The 22,500-nt window shown below is 32.9% G+C and overlaps 2 protein-coding genes across 5 annotated transcripts in view; one reads left to right on the top strand and one right to left on the bottom strand.

Annotated features, from left to right (window-relative positions):
- Positions 1-7,429: 7,429 nt before the first annotated feature.
- Positions 7,430-22,500, bottom strand: part of LOC136849044 (major facilitator superfamily domain-containing protein 6-like) — a 725,072-nt gene continuing 710,001 nt past the window's right edge. Inside the window, exons 1-7 of one of the 4 annotated variants that reach the window (XM_067121937.1) lie at positions 18,015-18,116; positions 12,816-12,933; positions 11,261-12,276; positions 10,770-10,944; positions 10,121-10,360; positions 8,579-8,734; positions 7,430-8,125 (exon numbers count right to left, since the gene is read on the bottom strand). In XM_067121937.1, coding sequence (XP_066978038.1) covers positions 7,998-8,125; positions 8,579-8,734; positions 10,121-10,360; positions 10,770-10,944; positions 11,261-12,276; positions 12,816-12,885 — 1,785 coding nt within the window. In that variant the 5' untranslated portion in view covers positions 12,886-12,933; positions 18,015-18,116 and the 3' untranslated portion in view covers positions 7,430-7,997. Of the gene's footprint in view, positions 8,126-8,578; positions 8,735-10,120; positions 10,361-10,769; positions 10,945-11,260; positions 12,277-12,815; positions 12,934-16,895; positions 17,187-18,014; positions 18,117-22,500 lie in introns of those variants that run through there. The other 3 variants (XM_067121938.1, XM_067121935.1, XM_067121936.1) reach the window with 3 other exon arrangements.
- The window catches only part of LOC136849046 (major facilitator superfamily domain-containing protein 6-like), a 14,034-nt gene continuing 7,909 nt past the window's right edge, over positions 16,376-22,500 (top strand). The window contains exons 1-2 of the mRNA XM_067121939.1: positions 16,376-16,516; positions 21,813-21,947. Of these exons, the coding sequence (XP_066978040.1) occupies positions 21,884-21,947 (64 nt within the window). The 5' untranslated portion in view covers positions 16,376-16,516; positions 21,813-21,883. The remainder of the gene's footprint in view (positions 16,517-21,812; positions 21,948-22,500) is intronic.

Genomic DNA, 22,500 nt, shown 5'->3' on the forward strand with positions numbered 1-22,500 from the left:
GATAGCAGGTATAAGGATTAAAAGTTAAACGAGGAAATAGTTTTACATTTGTTGTTCTTATTGTTGAAAAAAAAAAGGAAAAGGGACTGTAAATTGGGAGGGTCAGTTCAAAATATCCTTGGTAATTTGAAAAAAAAAATGGCAACTCGAAGGAAATTAAACACATCAGATTTGAAAGCAGTATTGTCCCAGCATAGCTTACGCAAGTAGCAGCAAACTCTTCACACAGACAAGACTTAAACTTTATACTGGGGGAAAGTGACCTGACGAAACCTACGATCATTTTGTGTAAACTTAAAGGCAATGCAGCAATAATGGATAAAGTTTTTCTTACGATAGACTTTTTTTATCTACAGAATTGAGTAAGGAATTGAATGGGCTTTGGCAAAGCTAACATCTACTAAAGGGAAATTGAGTTTAGAAAGTTAGATGAAATAGCTATGTGATCACATTCCAAAGTTTCAGGGATGAAAACGAGGAAGTTTTCTAGTACATATTTGTAGACTGGTGGATGAAAAAAATTACATATATTTCTCTGTGTATTTATATTCACTAGTTTTATGATTGTAAACATTACTTTGGAAGAAGAAAGAGAGTCTTTAAAATCTTTACTGATAGAGACTATATCTGTGTGAACAAATTCTAGAATTATTTATGCAGAATGCATGTTTTTTTTTTTTTTTTTTTTTGAGTAAAGAATTTTACCCAAAGAAGCGATAAGTTTTATGTGACTTTTTTTAAACAAATGAACCGTTACGACTGAAAAGGCACATTTTCAGTATAAAGACGTTGGACAATAGCAGCTAAGGAAAAAAATTTACAGTCAGATTATTCATTGACCTCTAAAATCTTTTTCCGTTCTGAGCCACTGTTATAATTTGAAAGTGGCAGGTCAGCCGAACCGCTTCAAATGTCATATAAAAAGTTTGTAACTTAAGAAACTTCATCCACGAGTCAGAATGTAAATGATAAATGTTTTGTTTCTGAAGTTATACTTCTCTAGAGGAACCACATTTTTCATATTTAAATTAAACAGATCTAACTTTTTGAAGCAGGAATCATGAGGGTATGACCGTTGTATATTATAAACTTTTTCCCAACAAAAAGTATGACACGATGACATGCAAAAATTGCTTTTATTGTGTGATCTACTGCAAGGCCCTCCGGGAGCTCGCCATCCAAAACAACGAAACACGACCCCCCGTAGAACGCCGGGTTTCCCTAGAAAACACAGATCGATGACTGACGGTTGAATCAGTGATTTGTATGTATTTTCAAGAACTACAGTATTTTATTTGTAAAAGAAAAATCAATCACGAGCCAGACTTTCGAGCCATATGTATTAGAAAACTCTCCTCATGTTGGGCAAAGAATTATTTGGTATTTTTCAGGTGAGAGAAAACGCAACTGATCATAAAATTGTGCCCTTCTTGTTCTAATGACCTACACTACTTTTCCGCTCATGGAAACCAATGTCTTGTCAGAATTCTGTGATAATTAATAAGTCAGTTAGTAGTTGACCATGCCTTTGTCTACACTCGCATCATAAACTGTTGCCTACTAATGCATACATATTTTACACTCAAAATTGATTTTGGCTGTTATTGAAAACTTAGATGAATCTTGCGACAAATATTTGAACTGATGCAAATATATGTTTTACTATGCAACAGTACTGAGGTAGTATTATCTATGGCAAAAATTACACTCTGTAATCAAAGCTTTCTCAGGAATGTGTGAGTTTAAGTCCAGAAACAGGTTTCAGCCAGGAAAAAGGTCCCTTTTTCGCAGCTCAAGTGTATATGTCAAGTATGTCAAGCAATAATGAAACAGTCTATGACTTTAAAAAAATAAGGTTTTATAAGTAAAACAATGAACGGAATTCAAACGCTGCTTCGAAGACATATAGGAAGTATATAGTAGCAAAGGTATAATGCACCACACGCATATAGGAGTGGGCAAAATGAAAAGTAATTCAAACGATTCTAATACTGATAAACATGGAAGGTTATTAGATAATAAAACTTAATCTAAGCGTGATGTCATGGAATCGCGTAATTATACACACACACATTATATATATACATATAACATATATATATATATATATATATATATATATATATATATATATATATATATATATATATATATATATATACAGTGTATATATATGCATGTGTGTGTATGTATCGATTCATGTTTGCGTGTGCATTTGTGTATGTGGGTATGTATGTAGATATGATACGTGGGTGGGCGTAAAAAGTAGCTGTATCAACATACCGAGCCCTTTGCATAAAAAAGGCAAAGGGTAGCGTACAACCATTCGAGAAAGTTCTTTGCAATAATACGCGGTATGTAGAAGGAGGATTTTCAGGTCCTTTCACTATGTAAATTCCACGGAAAGAGTGGCATAAAATTATGTTTTATGCTACTCCGCCTAATATTATCTTCTCTCTTTCTCTCTCTCTTTCTCTTGAAAAAAATAACTGAGTGCTTTTAGCGCAGTTTATAGCGGGCAATATAATCGTTTATATATATATATATATATATATATATATATATATATATATATATATATATATATATATATATATATATATATATATATCACATCACGGGTATGTAAGAGAAAAGAATAAGAAAAAAATGGTCCTTAGAATACACTGTCTGCCATTCCCATGAGAATATTTTGAAAGTCATTAATTTTCATTACTTTTACAACCTTATCTATTCAAGATCTGTTTTAACAAGTACAACAAATAACGTGGCATAGGCTTAAACAAAAGAGAGATATTTTCTTAATAATTTATGAATTACTGTTGCTTTCGTTTACAGTACAATAAAATTATTCATTAAGTGTAATGTAATACGACACCATGGCATAAAGCTTTTTATGCTTTATTTGTCTTAAGAAGGAACTCAACTATTAGAGTAATGATTCAAACGATTTGTATAACTACTGAAGTAAAAGTGTAAAGAATAAACAAATCAACTATTCGGTACATGTACTGCTGACTAAAATAAATCTCTGGTGTCTAATTCCCAATTCATGAATAATCATACGCAGCCAAATCCGCATTAATATGCAAACTGACCTGTATTCAGAGATTTATTTTTTGCTCTAGCTTGTTCAACATCCAGCTGTTTCTTTCAGGGCAATAGCTGTTTTGTTTAAGTTTCTGTATATTTTAGCATTTACATTCAAGGGGCCGCTTATGAAAGCCGACTTAGCTTTCATAATAGATTATATCATCCTGGTAACCTCTAGCAACCCATGTTATTTCAAATTTCAAAATTTCGTTTCATTCATACGAAATGTTGTTCCTCGGTGAAATTTTTCCAATTTATATTCTAAAATTTCTAAAATCTCATATTATGTGGCTTTTAATTTCACCCAAATAACAAAAGGACAAATCTTATCTAAAACGGATGAAGTTACAGTTGTGCTCATATTTTCCCAAGCTGCATTATCATCACGTTATGTAAAAAATGAAGGGTTTTTCGATGTTTGACCACATATCAAGATTCTACAGCATCCAAAAGCTTTTTCCAGACGTTGTTGATATTCATCCTGTACTTTTGTATTGTTAAGAAATACAAAAAAATCGTGAAATAGTGACTAGAACTAACGAGACTGTCATAATTTGTCCGACATTTAAGAGAGTCAGACTGAAAGTAATGATTCATACTAATGCTTCCAGAACTATAAGAAATAATGAAATCTAGACAAAATCCATCTCACTTTCGGATGTTCCTTATCAGTAAAGGAAGTCATATCAATTTATATATGATATATTAGAAAATACGCTGAGAAACCCAAATATTATTTTCCAATTATTTTTGGTCAGGTAAGTAAATTTAACAAAAATGTCAGTCAGTATATGATCTGCAACGCGTTACGCAGACCTTAGTTTGTAACTGATACTTTTTAGTAAACGTTTGCGCTGATCATTTCCCTTTATTTATACTTTTCGAAATAAATTACAACACACGACGAAGTTATCCGAACTCTGGGTAAAGCGAATAAAAAAGTTTTTCGGTAGCTTTATCAATACGCAATGCACGATGTGCATAAAGTTATAATGAGATTAACAAACTTCGGATATTCCAGCACCTGAGCGTTAATGACTTTTTCTTTAAAACTGCCAGTTGGCTACGAATTCTTGACTTTTACTGATGTAATAGTTTTGCTTATTAATATGTGGGGATCATACCGTAATTTGGTTATCGTTTTATTCTTCTTTTATTGTGGTAGAAGAGTTGATAAAGTTTGCAAAATCCAGCCGCACATAAAAACATTTAATTAGTGCTGAAAACCACATTTTTATTCCGAGGGCTGACGCTGCGAAAACATTTGAGTATAGTTCCCATTCATAGATGCTTTTTTAACAATCAAATCCAGTTGGCAGATAAGACAGTAAGAGGGGTACAAAATATTATTAATTACTTTATTTTTCGCAAACTGAGAACAATAACCAGTTTACAATATCTTCAAAAACAGCAAATATAAATTTTAGCAATGTAAAGTTTCGCTCATATATTGAACAGCTATTTTCCCCCTCCATTTTTCTTACAATATGCATAAATGAAGAACTCTTTACCGAATTGACCTTACAAGAAGGTTGCTTCATTAGTAAAGATAATCTGATTAGGATTATTACAGCAGCCAAACTTTATAAATGGATAAAATTCACTCAGTAACAGCTTTTTCATATTTTTTTCCTTATTGTCTCTCCAGTATTACCAAAGAAATGTGTTTCCTTGATTTTCTATGTAATATTTGTTGACAATTTTTACTGTATAAATAAACGTTGTTTTATCAAGAAGAGTTAGTAGAGCAGTAAACTTTTATTAATTATTTTAAATGGAAACTAATTTGCTCTGTAGAGTTTTCCATATTTTTCATTATTTCTCATATTAGGATGTCCATTTTCATTTCATGGTCAATAAGGAAAACACAGAATGCTGTATTTTGTTTGCAAATGCAATTCTTGTATAAATTATAAAAATGAAAGTAACATGCAGAGAGAGAGAGAGAGAGAGAGAGAGAGAGAGAGAGAGAGAGAGAGAGAGAGAGAGAGAGAGAGAGAGAGAGAGAGAGAGAGAGAGAGAAGTTAGTCTTCTGTTTTATATTTTTTCAATGGTCATTATGAAATAACTATTTAAAAAGGTATGTCTTCAGCTATCCATGGCAGAGAATATGTAAAACCTTTACAGGACCTCATTTGTATGCTTCTGCTGCCTTCGTTCCTGAAAGCAGTTTTCATTTCAAAAGCAAACTTCTCGCCTGCTAAGAATTCTTTTTTCCACTATTGTTAACTTCTTCCCCATTTCTTTCCTCTTTGGTATAGTCGAACCAATCAACATATTTTTCATTAGATTTTTTTCTTCTCTTCCACCCTAATAATACCATGGCTGTCACTCCCCTTGTTTTCTCCGAGGTTATAATCAGTTGATATTGTTGTTGCTACCTCGGCAGCTCAGCTTTAGATACCTCCATTGGTTTTCCTGCCTTTCCAATAACCGAAGCCATAAAACAATTAAGTTTTTGAAGACGCAAGGCTTGTGTGCCCATACTGATGCGTTTGTTTTCGGAGGAGCCTATAGACAGAAGTAGCCAGGCATTTTGAACACTGGTATTGATCCTTGGTAGACTGGTCTTACACAACCTATTCCCGAGAAGGGGGATTGTTGTAATCGCAATTTCTCTGTTGCACTTGAGCATATTTTAATATTCAGCACCCAAGGACTTGATATCCCATAGCCCTGTCTCTGGCCATCATCATAGATTCCGCTTAGCTTGGTGAACTGTTACAGTGATTATCCATAACTTTTCACGTCAGGCTACACTCGTTCAGCAAGACATTGTTTTTGACAATTATTAAGGCGTCTGGACACTCTGGAGGAAGTTGTGTTCAATCAAATGCCCTTACTTGTGAGTTTTTCAAACATAGTCTTTGTGAGCTGATTTCAAATTTCTTACGTGAATGTCTTATTCTTTTTATTACACATTATTTGTTTAGGCACAGAGAGTTAGAAAGTGACCAATGAAGAGGAAGGAGGATAAGGCAGAGCGAGAAAGGACCTTAAAGCAAAACCCAGGAGATGTTAAACGTGTTAAAGTTAGCTCTCTCTCTCTCTCTCTCTCTCTCTCTCTCTAAAAAAGAATAAGCCAGTCATATAAGAAATTTGAAATCAGTTTACAAAGCCTATATTTAAAAAACCTGAATACGGGGTTCAGGGTTTTGATTGAACGCGAATTTTGCCATTGGTTCTAGACTCCTTATACAGTAATTACCAAAGAAAATATCTTACTGAACAAGTGTAGCCTGGCGTGAAAAGTTATGAATATTCACTGTAATAGTTCATATATATATATATATATATATATATATATATATATATATATATATATATATATATATATATATATATATATATATATATATATATATATATATATATATATATATATACTTTTATCACATCAAACTGTGATTCATGTACAAGTGTGCTTGATTAAGTATAAATATCCTATAATATCCATATTCGCTATACCTCGAAATAATATATTTTCATATATATTACCGAAGGGGAATTTTTAGTTGATAATAAGTATAAGTTAAGTCCCGTGGGCTCTTGTCAGTCGTTGGTTCGAGCCCACGGGACGACGAACTTATTATCAATAAAAAGTTCCGTCCCGTGGGCTCATATAGTCTTTATATTATTTCGAGGCACGAGCGAATTGATATTAAAAAACGTTTGTAGCTTAATGCTTATATATAATATATATATATATATATATATATATATATATATATATATATATATATATATATATATATATATATATATATATATATATATATATATATATATATATATATATATATATATATATATATATATATATATATATATATATATATATATATATATATATATGTATATATATATAATGTGTATATACATATATGTATATGTATATATATATTATATATATATACGTATGTATGTATATATATATATATATATATATATATATATATATATATATATATATATATATATATATATATATATATATATATATATATATATATATATATATATGAGCATCAACCAAAACGCTATATTCATAGTGAGTTCTCTTCGTGTATCTAATTCTAAATTTATCATGAAATCTATCATGTCTTACTTGCCAAAAGTAAAAGATATTAACGGAAAATACAGTCAAGTAGTCAGACCCACCTTTATGGGTAACCGGTTGCTCTCCCACTTTCAGATCCTTGCAACACTTCAGTTTCATCATAAAATCTTTTAATCAAATTATATTTCCTCTTTGTATATTATGTACTGAAAATGGAGAAGGATCTAAACAGAAACGCTTCCAAAATAAAAAGAAAATAGGACTAATAATACTTGGTTTTGTAAATGTAAAGGTGTATTTATTCGTAAACTTAAATATATTTCTTATGGTCTAAGGATTTACCCGGAAATTTCATGAGTAATAATAATGCCCGATAGCTGTCTAAAAATATAACGTACAGAACTAAACCAAGCATGATCTTAACAGTTTTAAAAGGAAATAATGAAAAATAAGTTAGGAATCTATCACAACATATTCGATATCGAAGAACTTCATAGTAATAAATGTTTAATGTTAAGGAATTTAGCAGGAGTCTTTTGCCTATTAGCTTAGCTAAAATCTGTGAGTTGTGGTAACTGAAATAATCCTCGCTTGGTATTTCAGTGACTGTTTAGAGTTCGGTATTGGTTCAACGTGTAGTGATGTTATTTGTAAGTGGGCCAGAAACAATAAATTTACTTTTTACCCATGTGTGGTATTCGTTTTGAATAGAATAAAATCCATAATACCATCTATATCAATCGCTGAAGGTCTCCACAGAAACAGCTATTGCGACTTTCAAAGGCCACAGATAGTTATTTCAGGAACGTCAGGCGAACGCCAACATTCTCAGCGTGTGAGAATCCTATGACATTGCATCCAGCTGACATACGCTTCCGGAAATCTGCTCTCCACTTCCACCGCCTTCATTAACAACCTTTGAATTTTCTCTACGTCCTTGATTTGCATTTTCATAGTCACCCAGATTATCGCCTGTTTTAAATAATAAAAATAATGATGGTGAAATAAATCTTCCATGAAGTAAGTGTAAAATACGTATTTAAGAGTACACAGCGCTTTGCACCTTACTGTATATTTTACACTTTCTCCATTGTGTGTTTGCTTCACAATTTTAGTGGCTCTTATGATTAGTGTGTTCTAATATAATAATAATAATAATAATAATAATAATAATAATAATAATAATAATAATAATAATAATGATGATGATGATGACGATGATAATGATAAAGATGATGATATAACATATACAAATGTATAACATACAAAAAGGAACCATTCTTAAAATGCAATCATGACTAAAACCTGACGTTTTCAAATGTCAAAATCTATAAAATTAGTTACTTCTTACGCAATGTATAAAAACCAAATATATATGCAATATATAAAAAATCAAATACATGCTTTTCTGAGTTACAGTCTTACCTGTTGTATGATGAGATTTCCTCTTTAAGACGAAGCAAGTAAGAACGGCATAGAAAACCGTGTAACAAGTGACGAATATTCCCAGAATGAAATAGGTTCTTGATCCACCGAGGTTTCGCATTGATATGCCACCAACTAAAGCGCCAAGAGACCTTCCTAATTGATTTCAAGGGAAGATTATTTGTTAATATAATGTTACTGGCATATGAATCATGATAGCCTCTATATTTATATATGAATAAACAGGCGTTGATAAAAATAGCGAGAAAAAAGAAAACTTTTTACAGCACATACTTTTTTCCCTCAATATTTATTATTATCAATGTTTGTTTATGCCTTTATAAATATAAGCTATCAGCATTTATATATAAGTAACATTTTATATATAATTTATATATCTTTAAATTGCATCGTTCTTATTATTCAGAATGTGGTAAATACAAGTTTTAATCTTCAACATCTGGGTTTGAAAAACTGTCATCTAAGTTAAAAACCACCCAGAACAACATTGTTTCAACTTAGATGAACGGGAATTGTTATGAACAGGTTATATTCAGACAAATTTACTGCTGATTTACAATTGATGGAACATTTTGAGGAGAAATACAAAAAAATGATCAATGCATAGGGAATAATTGGAAAGATTTCGTTAACAAAACGGAAAGGTAATAACTTAAGAAAAAATAATTTAAGTGACTGAAAATTACGTAGAAAAATGTCAAAGCAATGGAAATGTCGCTTAACATTAATAATAATTATCATTGTCCAAGTAGGATGTAGAGTAAGGTCTTTTCCGATTAAGCTTCAAAATAACTTATACGGACTAAGAGAGACAGATGTACAACAGTTTCAAACAAGAGCAAGTAAAAACAAGACCCACGTTAGCAGGGAGTGTGTTCAATGAAATCTGAAAATCTGAATAGAAAGGGGGCATTACCGATAAACCTGGCCGGTACTACATAGTTAAACCATTATAGCAAGGGGCTGCCAGGATGAAAATACTATGAAAGTTAGTCAGGACAAGAAAGACACATTAACATTTACATGTGCAAGTACACAGAAGGACGAATAAATAATTTCTGTGAATAGTAATAACTTTCCAAATTTACGGAGCTAAACTTGGTGATAAACTCAAATGCAAGTCTCCTGACAACTACAGAAATATCATGGAAAAGAAGAGAGCTGGTACAATCAAACAGGCATATAAGCAGCTCAGCAGAAACAGAGAAAGTTGCCCAAATTTTGGTTTGGTTCTTAAGACTTTAACTTACTGATCGAATAACGTAAGATAATGGAGGAAGCAGTACTTTATTTAAAAATCAGGATCCAAGATTTTCTGATGAAGGGAAGGTGGGGATGAATTTAATGACTTTAATCAGCAACTTATTGGGAATATTTTGTGGAAAAGGACAAGAAATCAAACGAACGAATTAGATCACGAATCATATTGGAAGGAGGCAACGGCTGTGGACGAAAAGCTCAATACTTGGTATTTAAATGATTTGGATGCAATAGAATATCACTGGTAATGATGTTACTTACCAAGCGTAAAAAACGCACTGACAGTACTTTGCAAAGTAGCCTGGGCTCCTTTAGGAGCCATTTTACCAGTTGATGTTATCATATTGGCAAAGAAAACTGCAAAAGACGGCCCATGAAGAAGGTGGATTGCTAAGAACAGCCATGGATTCGTTGTGAAAGAGTATAGCAAAATTCGTATCGCTGTTGCTGCCAGAGTCAGGGAGAAAGTGTGTACGGTTGTCATCCTCTTGATGATGTGGGCTAAAATATGAAAATTCAGTTATTTTAGGTTTTATTGGTGTAGCAGAATGATTTATGCAAAAATTCATTGTTTTTTAATCTAATTACTCCAATAACTTAAAGTTATATTATATGCAATCTTCAGTAGAGAGATTATTATACAAACAAAAGTAAGTCATCCTTGATTATATTTACTGCTTATTTAAGATAGCAGCTCAGTATCGTACTTTTGACATTTGAAAAGAAAAAACCCAAACTGAAGAACAAATATATTTAAGAAATCCACAGACAGTTTCGGAGCGTCGTGCTCCATCTTCATTGTGGAGACACTAAAGAGGGTGAATGACTATTCGACACTATATGTAGATTTCTTAAATGTATTTGTTCTACAATTTGGGCTTTTTCAAGTGTTTACTGAAGTATTACTCACCCGAGAAAAAGAAGAATAGGACTTCTCCAATGAAACAATCAACGAAGAGAGACAACCCTTGAAGTAGTTTGCTGTCATCAAACGCTGGATCCCATACTTTGGCTACTTCGTTTATGTAGATAAACTCAAATGGCCAAACAGTGCCGTACGTCAATCCTGTTACCCCTACTGTTCCCTAATGTGGGAAAAGGATTTCGCAATAAGGCTATTTATCTGGTACGTTCGTAAAATGCTATCAGTTATATATAAATATTTAATCTATTATTGAAAAGCATTTATCCATTATTTGAAAATCGATAATATAATATATAAGCGTTAACGTAATTGAAAGGACAAGTCCATTACAAGAATGGCAAAATAATAGTTTGTACTTTCGAAAATGTTATAAGAATTTTGCGCTGTCAGATTCAAGGAGAAATCAGGAGAATAAGGTCCTAATTGAAAATAACCAATTATTCATGAAAATCATTTAAAATGAATTTAAAACTTACCCCCAGCAACCAAAAATTTAACGAACACAGAACATCTCCGATGGATGAGGATCCAGCTTGTTTTCCAGGAACTGTAACGTTTATCCACTTGGTGGTGAGTATGCTTATGGACTGAAAACCGATAGTGATTACAATGGCCGCCGTGTAGTCAGGTTCCATTTTGCCCTTGGAGAAGTAGTTCACTAATGACCCGCCAATTAAACCCATTAACCCAAGACCCATCGCACCAAAGACTCTTAGCTGACCAAATTTATGATTCTCTTTCCCCAAGGCAACATGGCATAAAGTGTCGACCAAAGAAGAGCTGGAGAGAAAGGAGCCTTGACTAATGATGAGACAAAAAGCGGTTAACCAAAATGCACTGGTCTGTAATAGGTGGTCTAAAGGCATTTCTTTAGATTCCTCATCGTTGAGGCACGAATGATTGCAAGTTATATCATATGTAGAGTCACATGACATATTTGCTAATGCAGAAGACGAAATATATTCTACATGAGAACACTTTCCTCTGTCGCACAAAGATTTTAATGGAATTCTAATAGACACAGACTGGGAAGTATGAGATGCTTCCCCTTGTTGAACATCTTCAAGTGGACGAGTGGGCGATATTTGACATTTCATTGGACAATTTTCCATTCCTCTGGAGGTATTGAAAATATTCTGGGCAGTACACGATGTTACATTTTCGTAAACACTGACATCACTGTAATTATCATCACAGAAAATATAGTGGTTACTGTTAGCGGTGCACTGTACTGATAGGGAGCCTTTTATCGCGATTTCATGTTCAGAGGAAAATTTTGGGATGAAGAAGAATGCAGTCATAAAAATAGCCATAATAATAGTGTTGATTTGCATCAGTGACCGATGAATCTTGAATTTGTCTGCCATAGTTCCATTCAAAATATTGAATGAAGCGCTTGTTATTGGCGTTAAAGTCCATATTATTCCAACTCCTTCTTCAGGCAATCCCCTCTGGCGAGCTATTACTGGAAATAATGGCATGAACGCCAATCCTGTCAAAACATTAGCAAAATTAGGTACCCATTACTCAACTCTCTCTCTCCCTCTCTCTCTCACACACAACGCACACACACAGACACACGGTATTGGAAAGTAAATATAACGGATGACAGCATGGAAAAATAGAGGCACAAAGAACCCAGCCTGGACGTGACCAAATCACCTCATAACACTGCCACCAGCCATTTAACCTAAACTGACTATTTTACCTTATTTCATTTCTATATTTTAATCAATGTCAATTCTCATTCCATTCACAATGCAGAAGTGTAACATATCTCAAAAGCTTCTACACTTTTCTCCTTATCTGCATTTAAAATTTACACTTTACTTGCATTAACATGAGGAGAACTGGCTCAACATTACATATGCTTAGCAACAATTAATTTTACAGAACTCATCGTTTCCTCCAAACTTTTTTACAGATTAGTGATAATGAAGCAAGAAAGAAAGCTCTATCTTCATATGTAAAGTTATATCTGTACTACTTCACAAATTACAAACCAGTCACGATTCGATAAACTTAACTTACCTCCAGATTTAAAGAAGAAGTGGGCCTTCAATGGCAAAAGTTTGTTATTGATTTTCGAAAGCATCTTCATGTGGCTGAACTTAGTCGCTGATTAACCTGAGTTCAATCTCAGTCAAACCTAAAAAAAAAGAAGAAATTAGATTACGATATATAGAAGTGGTGAGTAAGTACTTGTAGTAGAAGGTGAACAAGAAAACCCAATAAATCAGTAACTCAATAACTCAAAAACTGTTTTTCAGATATATGTATGTATGTATGTATGTATGTATGTATGTATGTATGTATGTATGTATGTATGTATGTATGTATGTATATAAATATATAGAGCTACAAATATCGTTAAGTTATCTAGTTCAATATGGCTCGTGAATAACTTCCACTAGTAGGATTCGTGCCACTGCCTGGTTTAGTAGGAACGATGTTTGATGGCTCAGGGCTCAAAAATCACTGTATAACAAATTTTTAAAACCAATAAGCTGTGCTTATATATGTAAACACTTGATATCAAATATCAATTAGAAAAATTTTTAACCGATATATGACACCTACAGCCCCCATGAATGAGGTAAAGGTGTCTCCTCTTACCAGTGTAATAAAAAAGTTTCAGCCTCAAAAAAGCTTTTACAAAATATGAACACTGGTGCAGATAAAAATGTAGGTATTGTTGGTATAGTATAATACAGCTCTCCCATAAATACATTTCTCCAATAAATATAATTCTCAAATAAATCAATTTTTCCAGTTTTATTATTTCTCTCTGCCTAAAGCTACCTGATTACAGATATGAACATCTTATTGAGAATATTGCCTACCAAGATGGATGATATTAGTTTTTCCAAGTAGCAATGTTTATGTCCCCCCAAAAATATGAATGTATAGATACACGGCGTAGCAAAAAAAAAAACTTTAATTTTTTTTTTTTTTCTGAAAGGAAAGGGGTGCATAAATACAATTTCTGTTTACAATGGTAAGATTAAAAAATGCATGCAAAACATACAAAGAAGATGCTGTTCAAAAGTGGAAATACACTTCCAGTAAATAAACAGCTATAAAGAAGGAAGGGGAAAACTTTTTGAGGTTTGACTGACACCTTTGACCTGTAAATAAGTTACTCAGTTAGACTGATCGTCAGTCTTACTGTCACATAACGGAAGTGTTTATCGTTGTCAGACAATGCCGACATACATACTGATAAGGACAAATCTTTGAGGGGCACTATGTAAAACCTTGCCATAATGGTAATTCAGATGGCTTAGATATCAATATAAAATAGATTTAAGTGGAAGGAGAAAGTGTGCCTAAGGGGTTTAGGGTGTAAGGTCTGGATCCCATATATATTCCCTAAAACCGCATTCCAGTACTCTACCATTCAGACACCTAGAGTTTTGGTTATGTAAAAATATCCCTGTGAACAGCAGATACTGACTGATAATATTTAGGGTGTTGAGACAGGCACTACGGCACATTCGGCCATTAAGCTCTTAAGAATGTGAAAAGAGGGAGTTGGCGTGGGTGAACAGAAAGATAAAAGGCCCAGAAAATAAGAGCAATGAGATACAAAGATCTAAGGGTGGAACTGGGAGGAAACCCCGTAGTTCCACTAAGAACTAACAGTTGGAAGTGTTGACAGCAACACTGAAGAAAGAAGCGGGTTTGGAGATAAAAAGGTTGAAAAGTGAATGCAGCTAGGGACCGAAGAGATCCTGTAATCACTCTTCAGTAATGCTTCAGTACTCCACATAAGGTGCACGGCACTGACAAGACTATCCCCTTACGGGAACAACAAATATATTGAGGACGAGATGAACCGTATCAGGGCGTTGCGCTAATGGACGAAATCAAGGAATACCGAGTCATCATGCCAGAGCTTACAATTGTAAGTATATATCTTTCTTACGGATATCTTCACTTCGTCTTTTCTAAACATTTTTCTGTAGTTATCGGAATAGGAACCTAATATCACAAAAGTAAGTATACGAAAAAAATTCCGCTTTGGAAGTATGCGGACTCGATTACACATCCATGAGACTCGAAACGCTATACCGCCGTTCATCTACAAGGAGGGTATAAAGTTTATTTTGGCAGCTGCATACATATCTCTTCCCTAAAACTCATTCTATACTAAAGCTTAACATAAACGCATCCGGTTATTTTTCATAATACGTTCCCACATTTTCCATATCCACATAATTATTCGCCTAACAAACCTACTACTGTCCTGATTTCTTAGTCAAGAAAATTCCATTAACCTCCCAAGGTATATATAGTAACAATTTGTCACCTTAACTCACTTTTTTTTTATTTTTCCTCGTTTTCAGATGACAAAATACTCTGTAATCTTTATATTTGGACTCTTTGTCTCATTCTTACAGATCTCAGTGACCCAGATCAACCACTCTATTATACTATCACCAACCTATGATGACATCTCATTTATAATAAATCAACTCTTAGCACCTTCGCAGTCACGAAACTTATATTTCCACTTCACATTCTTCAAATGTTAGTATCATAAGCTTTTCGAATTCACACAGGCTCTTTAATCGTCAGATCTGCCTCCTGAGAAACTTTTGCATTCAGCACTACTTGAAAATCACAATCCATCGACAAAGAAGCCTTGCTTTACTTCAGCAAATCTCGCTATTTCCATTTTCATCTGTTTAAGTACCACACATGTCTCTCCACATGATCACCTTCAGTGCCGTTACTAACTTAAATGTCTTTTATTGATTCACACTCGTTTCCTCTCTCACTACCTTCTTGGTAACCTTATTCATGATGATAATCGTCCAATGAAAATATTTTCCTCCTTTCAATACCTATTTGCCAACAAATAATTCCTACAGGAAATTCATCCACTCGTCATAAACTCCTGTCATTTGTTTACGTTTATCACTTTTTTTTTTGTTATTGTACTGATACGAAAATTCTATATATTGCCAATTTTATCTTGAAATTTTTAGCCTTTTTATTTCCAAGGAGTTAATGAACAGATGTAAATATCCTCCAGATATAATAAAAGGCGATTCAAAATCAATAACACAATATTAATATTAAAAACATGAACACCCCTTCTGTGGTTATGCACCCATATACTTAGCCTTTCGCGCTTTGTGGTAACAAACATAAAAGCTCTTTTCATCGATTAGTTCTCCATTACCAGAAATATTTTCGAAATATTCTTATTATAGACAAGTTTCCACGACCGCCAAAACACACTTTCATCCTTCACCCCAGGCACTCCATACTGTCAACGAAATAGGCGTACTGAACGCACATTTGTCTTTCGAACCAGAATTTCGTAAATCTTTTTTAAAGACACATTGCATATATATATATATATATATATATATATATATATATATATATATATATATATATATATATATATATATATATATATATATATATATATATATATATATACATATACACACATATATATGCACATATACGGAATTCTCCCAGTATCTTAAAATTATCGATTTTTTTTCACCTATAGATAAACACTGATAACCTCTGATATCTCCTCTTATCTCGAAGGCTCTGTAGGTTAAGTTTTAATTTACAAAATTTTGTAGTTTAATAAGGGTCAAAGCTGTGGACGGCTATAACTCATCTTTGTTCCCCATGGACATCTACTTGTGTTAATGAGAAGCACACGATTTTGCGACTCGAGATACTTAGATCACATAATAAAGGTAAGAGATTGATTTTTTTTTTCTGTACGTAATTACTTTTCCTAAACAATAGGGAGAAAATGGACTGGAAAAGTTTTCAGTGTATTCAAGGGGGTCTGTGAAGTGATTTTTCTTTTATCGAAAAATAAGCAGTTCAACATTTGTCACCTGGGATTATTTTACACCAGAAAATCACAAATTTAGCTAAAAACAATTTATGAAAAAGTGCATTCTTTTAAATTTAGAAAAATTATTGCGACAATGAAACAGCTGAATTAATTTCTACGGAAGACTTGCTATCAGTTCTCACAAAGCTTGCGATTCGTCAGTCAATGTTATTAGATAAAGCAGGAGCACTAAGAGCATTAACCGCAACACATTATAAAACCAACGCCATTACCTGTATTAGGATTCCAGTTCTCTTGGGCTGAAGTTACTAGCCACAAGCAGTTTGTAACACTAACGTTGACCACCGAAACCGACTTAGAACTACGTGACTAAACCTCCTGTCTAGATCAACGCAGGCACAACAGACTTCAAGGAGCGTGTCCATCCGGCAGTCCCTGCATAAGAAATGAACACAGGTCCCTTTGGTATGAGAGAATTTTACTGATCACACAAGAGGCTGCCTGGCTTAGTATCATTAGGTCTGCCAGTTCAGCTCTAATGAACTCTCAGGCCAGGGACGTGGTGACACTGAGTAAGCTTGTTTTGTGATTAACGTATCTATAATGAGTCAATATGAAGGTCAACAGGAGATAAGTATGTCTCAACCCCTTCACCTTGAAACGATACGCGAGACCCAGGCGAGTAAAAGGCCAGTTAATGATAAAACGATACGCGAGACCCGGACGAGTAAAAGGCCAGTTAATGATAAAACATACACACATCTACGCAAAATATACATTATATATATATATATATATATATATATATATATATATATATATATATATATATGTATGTATATATATACATATATATGTGTGTGTGTTTATGTGTATATTATATATATATATATATATATATATATATATATATATATATATATATATATATATATATATATATATATATATATTGTGTGTGTGTATTTTTATCACGTCGTGGTTTATATACAAACATTAAAGGTACAAAAATGTCGCTTAATAACCAATTCGTGGTACTTCAGGAATATCACCGACGGGGAATTATATGTGATAGATGGATTGGTACCTAAGTGACTCGACCACTCGACAGTACTGCCGAGTGGTCGAGTCACTTAGGTACCAATCTATTTATCACATATACTGTGATATTCCCCTTCGGTGATATTAAGTAAAACAACGCGAAGTGGATATTATATTATATATATATATACATTTATATATTAATATTTATATATATATATTATATATAAATATATATATATATATATATATATATATATATATATATATATATATATATATATATATATATATATATATATATATATATATATATATGTGTGTGTGTGAGTTTTGTCAAAACTACTCACAATCTTCTCTTTCTATGTAAGAATACGATGTTATACTACTATTAAACTATGTCGTTGTCCATTTAGCGAAGTCTGGGGGCCGACTAAACTGTAGAATTTGAGTAGTGACCGGGAGATGAGAAATAATGATTGACATCGTAATTATGACATTGCAAAATACCGTAAACAAGTACATGGAGATAAGCATTCTCTTATCATTAATCCGATTAGGGTAATGTTATATTATGCTGAGAAGCATAAGTGCCAGAGGTGTATCAGAACCTCTTGTATAGGAATAATTTAGAATTTTTCTTAAAGGTAATATTTACTTTAAGTTCAATAATATTCAGCAAGTAGAAGTCGCAGGTGAGGCTATTCTTTAACACTTACTATCGCTATATGTGTTCTAGAAAATTAATTTTATATTTTAAGAAATTAATATCATTGGAAATTTCAGTTAATACTTATTTACCTCCGCAAAAGGCGCGTAAGAAAAAATAAATTAACTGGTAAGCCGGAATGACGAAGTATATTTAATAGTTGTCATCATAAGATCAAGGAATTAAAATAATAATAATAATAATAATAATAATAATAATAATAATAATAATAATAATAATAATAATAATAATATTATTATTATTATTATTATTATTATTATTATTATTATTATTATTATTATTCACGGAAAGTAATGGAATAAAACAGATTGAGGTAAACAATCAAAAGAAATCTTAGACGACATGCAGCACTCGAAATAATTGCCAGGTAGGCAAATGAAGATTAGTATACAATATTATCAATATAGTATTACAGAGGGACAGCACAATCTTGCTTTTAAGTGCACTGTGTACAAAAAGTCTAAATTATCAAACAGTAATACACGACAGGTTAATTCAAATACATAAAAATAAGAAAAAAACATCTACTTCAGATAAGATTAAGAACGGCAGGTTTTACTCAGCTACATCAAAATTTCATTGTTACTTAGTGGCTTATGCACAAGGTAGGGTGATAGGTGGCGGACAGACACTTAGTTGCTGTTGATATCTTTATTTAAATAACTGGATTTGTGGCGTTTCGATGACCCATCTAATTTGCGTCCAAAGAAGATCAATCTTATCTTTGCCATGAAAACCTGACTGATCAATATAAAGACAATGCTGGACTAAACTGAAAATTGCAAAAGTATTCAACATCATTTTCGATGTAAAGTTTTGATAGTGCTTCTCAATATGGACAAAGATGCCAAAAATCTTTCATAAATAGTGAACAAAGCTCAATCTATCAACCTCTTTGGATTAGTGAGGTTTTTATGGTATGGTCTTTGAGTAAGCTGTGTAAGCACTGTTGGTCTGCAGAATCAATGAGGCTAAGATGGGAATTGGTAATATAGTCCCTATCTTTCCTAACGAATATTCACCACTATAAAACAGCTGCCATTATTATGGTCCCTGTATGGAACTTAGTTCAGGTAGAGATTTTCCTTTTTTATGGGTATATATAGTACATCATTTTTTAAGCATCGATTAACTTACTAAAGTACTGAAAGCCAAAGACAATGAAACCCCAATGCACCAGCTCACTTTTGTACGTGCAACAAAGAACACACTAATGGCAGACGTACGGAGAAATCTCAGTTTTCATAAATGAGTTTTGGAATTAGAAAAACGAGTTTTGACAGCTAACATCTTGAAGCAGGGAAAGTATCCGGACACACATGTGGAAAGGTGTCAAAAGAATCGATAGACGGCCAAACAATAAAGTACTACATGTGTCACACAAGGAGTGATTGATTGATTGATTATGAAATTTAGGCCTTGAAGACCCAGCGCCGGAACCCATCAGGATTATCCAACGCCGTAATAAAGGTGAAATATATAAATTAAAGATAAGATTGATAATGAATAGGTGATTGATGACATACTAGTAAAATTCAGTGTTAAAATATGAAGGTACAAAATGAAGAATGATATTAGGTAGAACCAACAATAAAAAATAAGTATATATTAAACTTTTATATTCAAAATATATACTTAGTAAATTATAAGAATAAACATGACTAAAATCTTTATTAGATATACTGAAATCATATCACATTAAAATAACCAGATTCTTTCATATAACTCATAAGGTTATCCTCTTCAACGTCATCATTTAAAATTTCTAAAATAGTCTTCCCAGTTAGTAAGTACTTTGCCCTAAGGCGATTAAATTTAGGACAGTGCACCAGCATGTGCTCAACGGATAGCTGACCACCACAGGGCTAGAGGGTCCAGGGGAAGGGAATTCAGGAGGGGGATCAGGATATTTGTTATTACTGCTTTTTGTCAATTTATTTTTCGAGAAGTCATCAACATTTGGAGAAATTTCAATTTCCAAGGTGGGTGCAGAGGTCGTCATCTGTGCCAGAAAAGCACCATCAGAGGGTCCAGGGGTACTCGAATCCTTATAAATGTTAGACATAAAGATTTGAGAGGGGTAAAAAAAATAACAGTAAACCCGTAAACCTTAAAAAGATAATATCTGCCTTTCATGGGGATTATTCTTCCATCAGTGGCACAAGTGAGAACTGACTCCCAAATGTCCGCGTCCCTACCCTACCCCACAGGGATGGCACAACACGATTATAGTGGCCCAAGTGTAAGCCAAACCTGCTTGCTAGGACCGAAGGTATTACGAGAGATACTATTATCCCCACTGTAATCGTGTTATGGGCAAACCGGACAGAATGCCGAGAGTCCTATCCCCAGAGCCGGACGCCCCCTGGAATCCGTGGTCCAGCCCTAAAGAATAGTTCCGCCTGATATCTCTCAGGTCCGAACATTATCGGGCAGCTGATGGTCCTACCCAATTCCCACTATTTAGCTTCGGATATAAACCCAATCCCAGTTATGATATCTTTTCCTGTTTATCAGATCCAATAAATTTTAGCAAAAGCGGAAAATTCCACAAAAATTAATTCAAAAAAATATATAATGGTCTATGGGACTCTTGGACTCAAACCCGGAACAGATTCCTAGGGTTCAAGAGCCCCCTCACCACGTCAAGGTGGTCCCAAATCGAAGGGACAGGACAAGGAGTGGATAAGAATGAAGAGTGAAAGGTAAAAATTTCACATATGAAAAAAAATATAGAATATGGGGCATACAAAGAATTTTTTTCTACATTGAGACATACAAAAGTCGGTACTTAAAATTAATGGAAATAAGAAAGTCAAAATTATCACAAAAATTGTTGCAAACCAGCATTTATACTTTTAAACAGCCTTATGTCCCGGAGGTGATCGTAGTTAACATGAGGGATCTGAAAAACTACAAATTAAGCTCCATAATTTGGAGCCTATAATCGTGTAGCATTTATTTTCACACTTACCATTAAATAACAAAATGTATCTGTTTTTGTTTGTCAGCAGTCTTCTAGTACATTATTTTTTAACACAAATTTCGAGACTTTCAGTAACGCTGTTCCGTAATATAAAATCTGGATTGATTTTATATTAAGGGTAAGGTTTAGAAGCCGATAATCTTATAAAAAGAGGGTGGGATGTTATAGGCATAGGACTCGCATATTAAATTTTAAAGTTCAACTTCTCAGTGATAAATATTGCGATGCTTTCAAAAAATAAATAAAACTTACTGATAAGGCAAATCAATAACAAACTTATAATAATGTACCCATGATTTGAGAGCCTATACCATCAGCTAAGCAATTAAAGCTATTTTATCACGATAAAGGTGTAGTTTGTATAAATTTATATTTTGACATATTAAATAATTATAAGGATTATTTGAATATAACTGTCCTTTTCTTCCACAGAAGATTTGTTCTGGGGTAGGGATACATTCGCCAACGTGAATGATTTTCCGGAAGGTCCAAGAAAATCCACAATGTTCCCAAAGGTGAACAAGGATCTCTTGCCATTTAAGATAGTATATTTCTTAAAAAATGGAGGTAAGTTTTCCATTTTTTTTATTCATCATATGGTATAACTTTAACTAACTAGTGGATTTATGAGCAGTCTTCAAATACATATGGTGTGATGGATATTTTCTTTGATAAAATTAAAAAAAACTTTAATTCTGATAGTACTGTTACGATAGCAATAGTAGTAATAAACAACTGATGGTAATTTAACAATATTTATTTAAAATCCTAAGAGCTAAAAGACAGAAAATACACACACACATATGTATGTGTATGTATAATATATATATATATATATATATATATATATATATATATATATATATATATATATATATATATATATATATACAAATACATACAAATATGTGTGTATGTGCAACAAATTAAAGTACTTTCTAAGATATGATCATTTTGGAGGCGGATAGCAGGCATCGTTCAGCGGGAAATTTTTCTTGAACGGGCCATTTTGACTTTCTGGGATGTATTTATTTATTTACAAAGGATTCCATGTGATATTTCTGGTACTGGCCAAATTTTGACACACCTGTTTATATTTAAATTGAATCAAACTGTTACC

The sequence above is a fragment of the Macrobrachium rosenbergii genome, chromosome 20 (assembly GCF_040412425.1).
Source record: "Macrobrachium rosenbergii isolate ZJJX-2024 chromosome 20, ASM4041242v1, whole genome shotgun sequence".
Lineage (NCBI taxonomy): Eukaryota > Metazoa > Arthropoda > Malacostraca > Decapoda > Palaemonidae > Macrobrachium > Macrobrachium rosenbergii.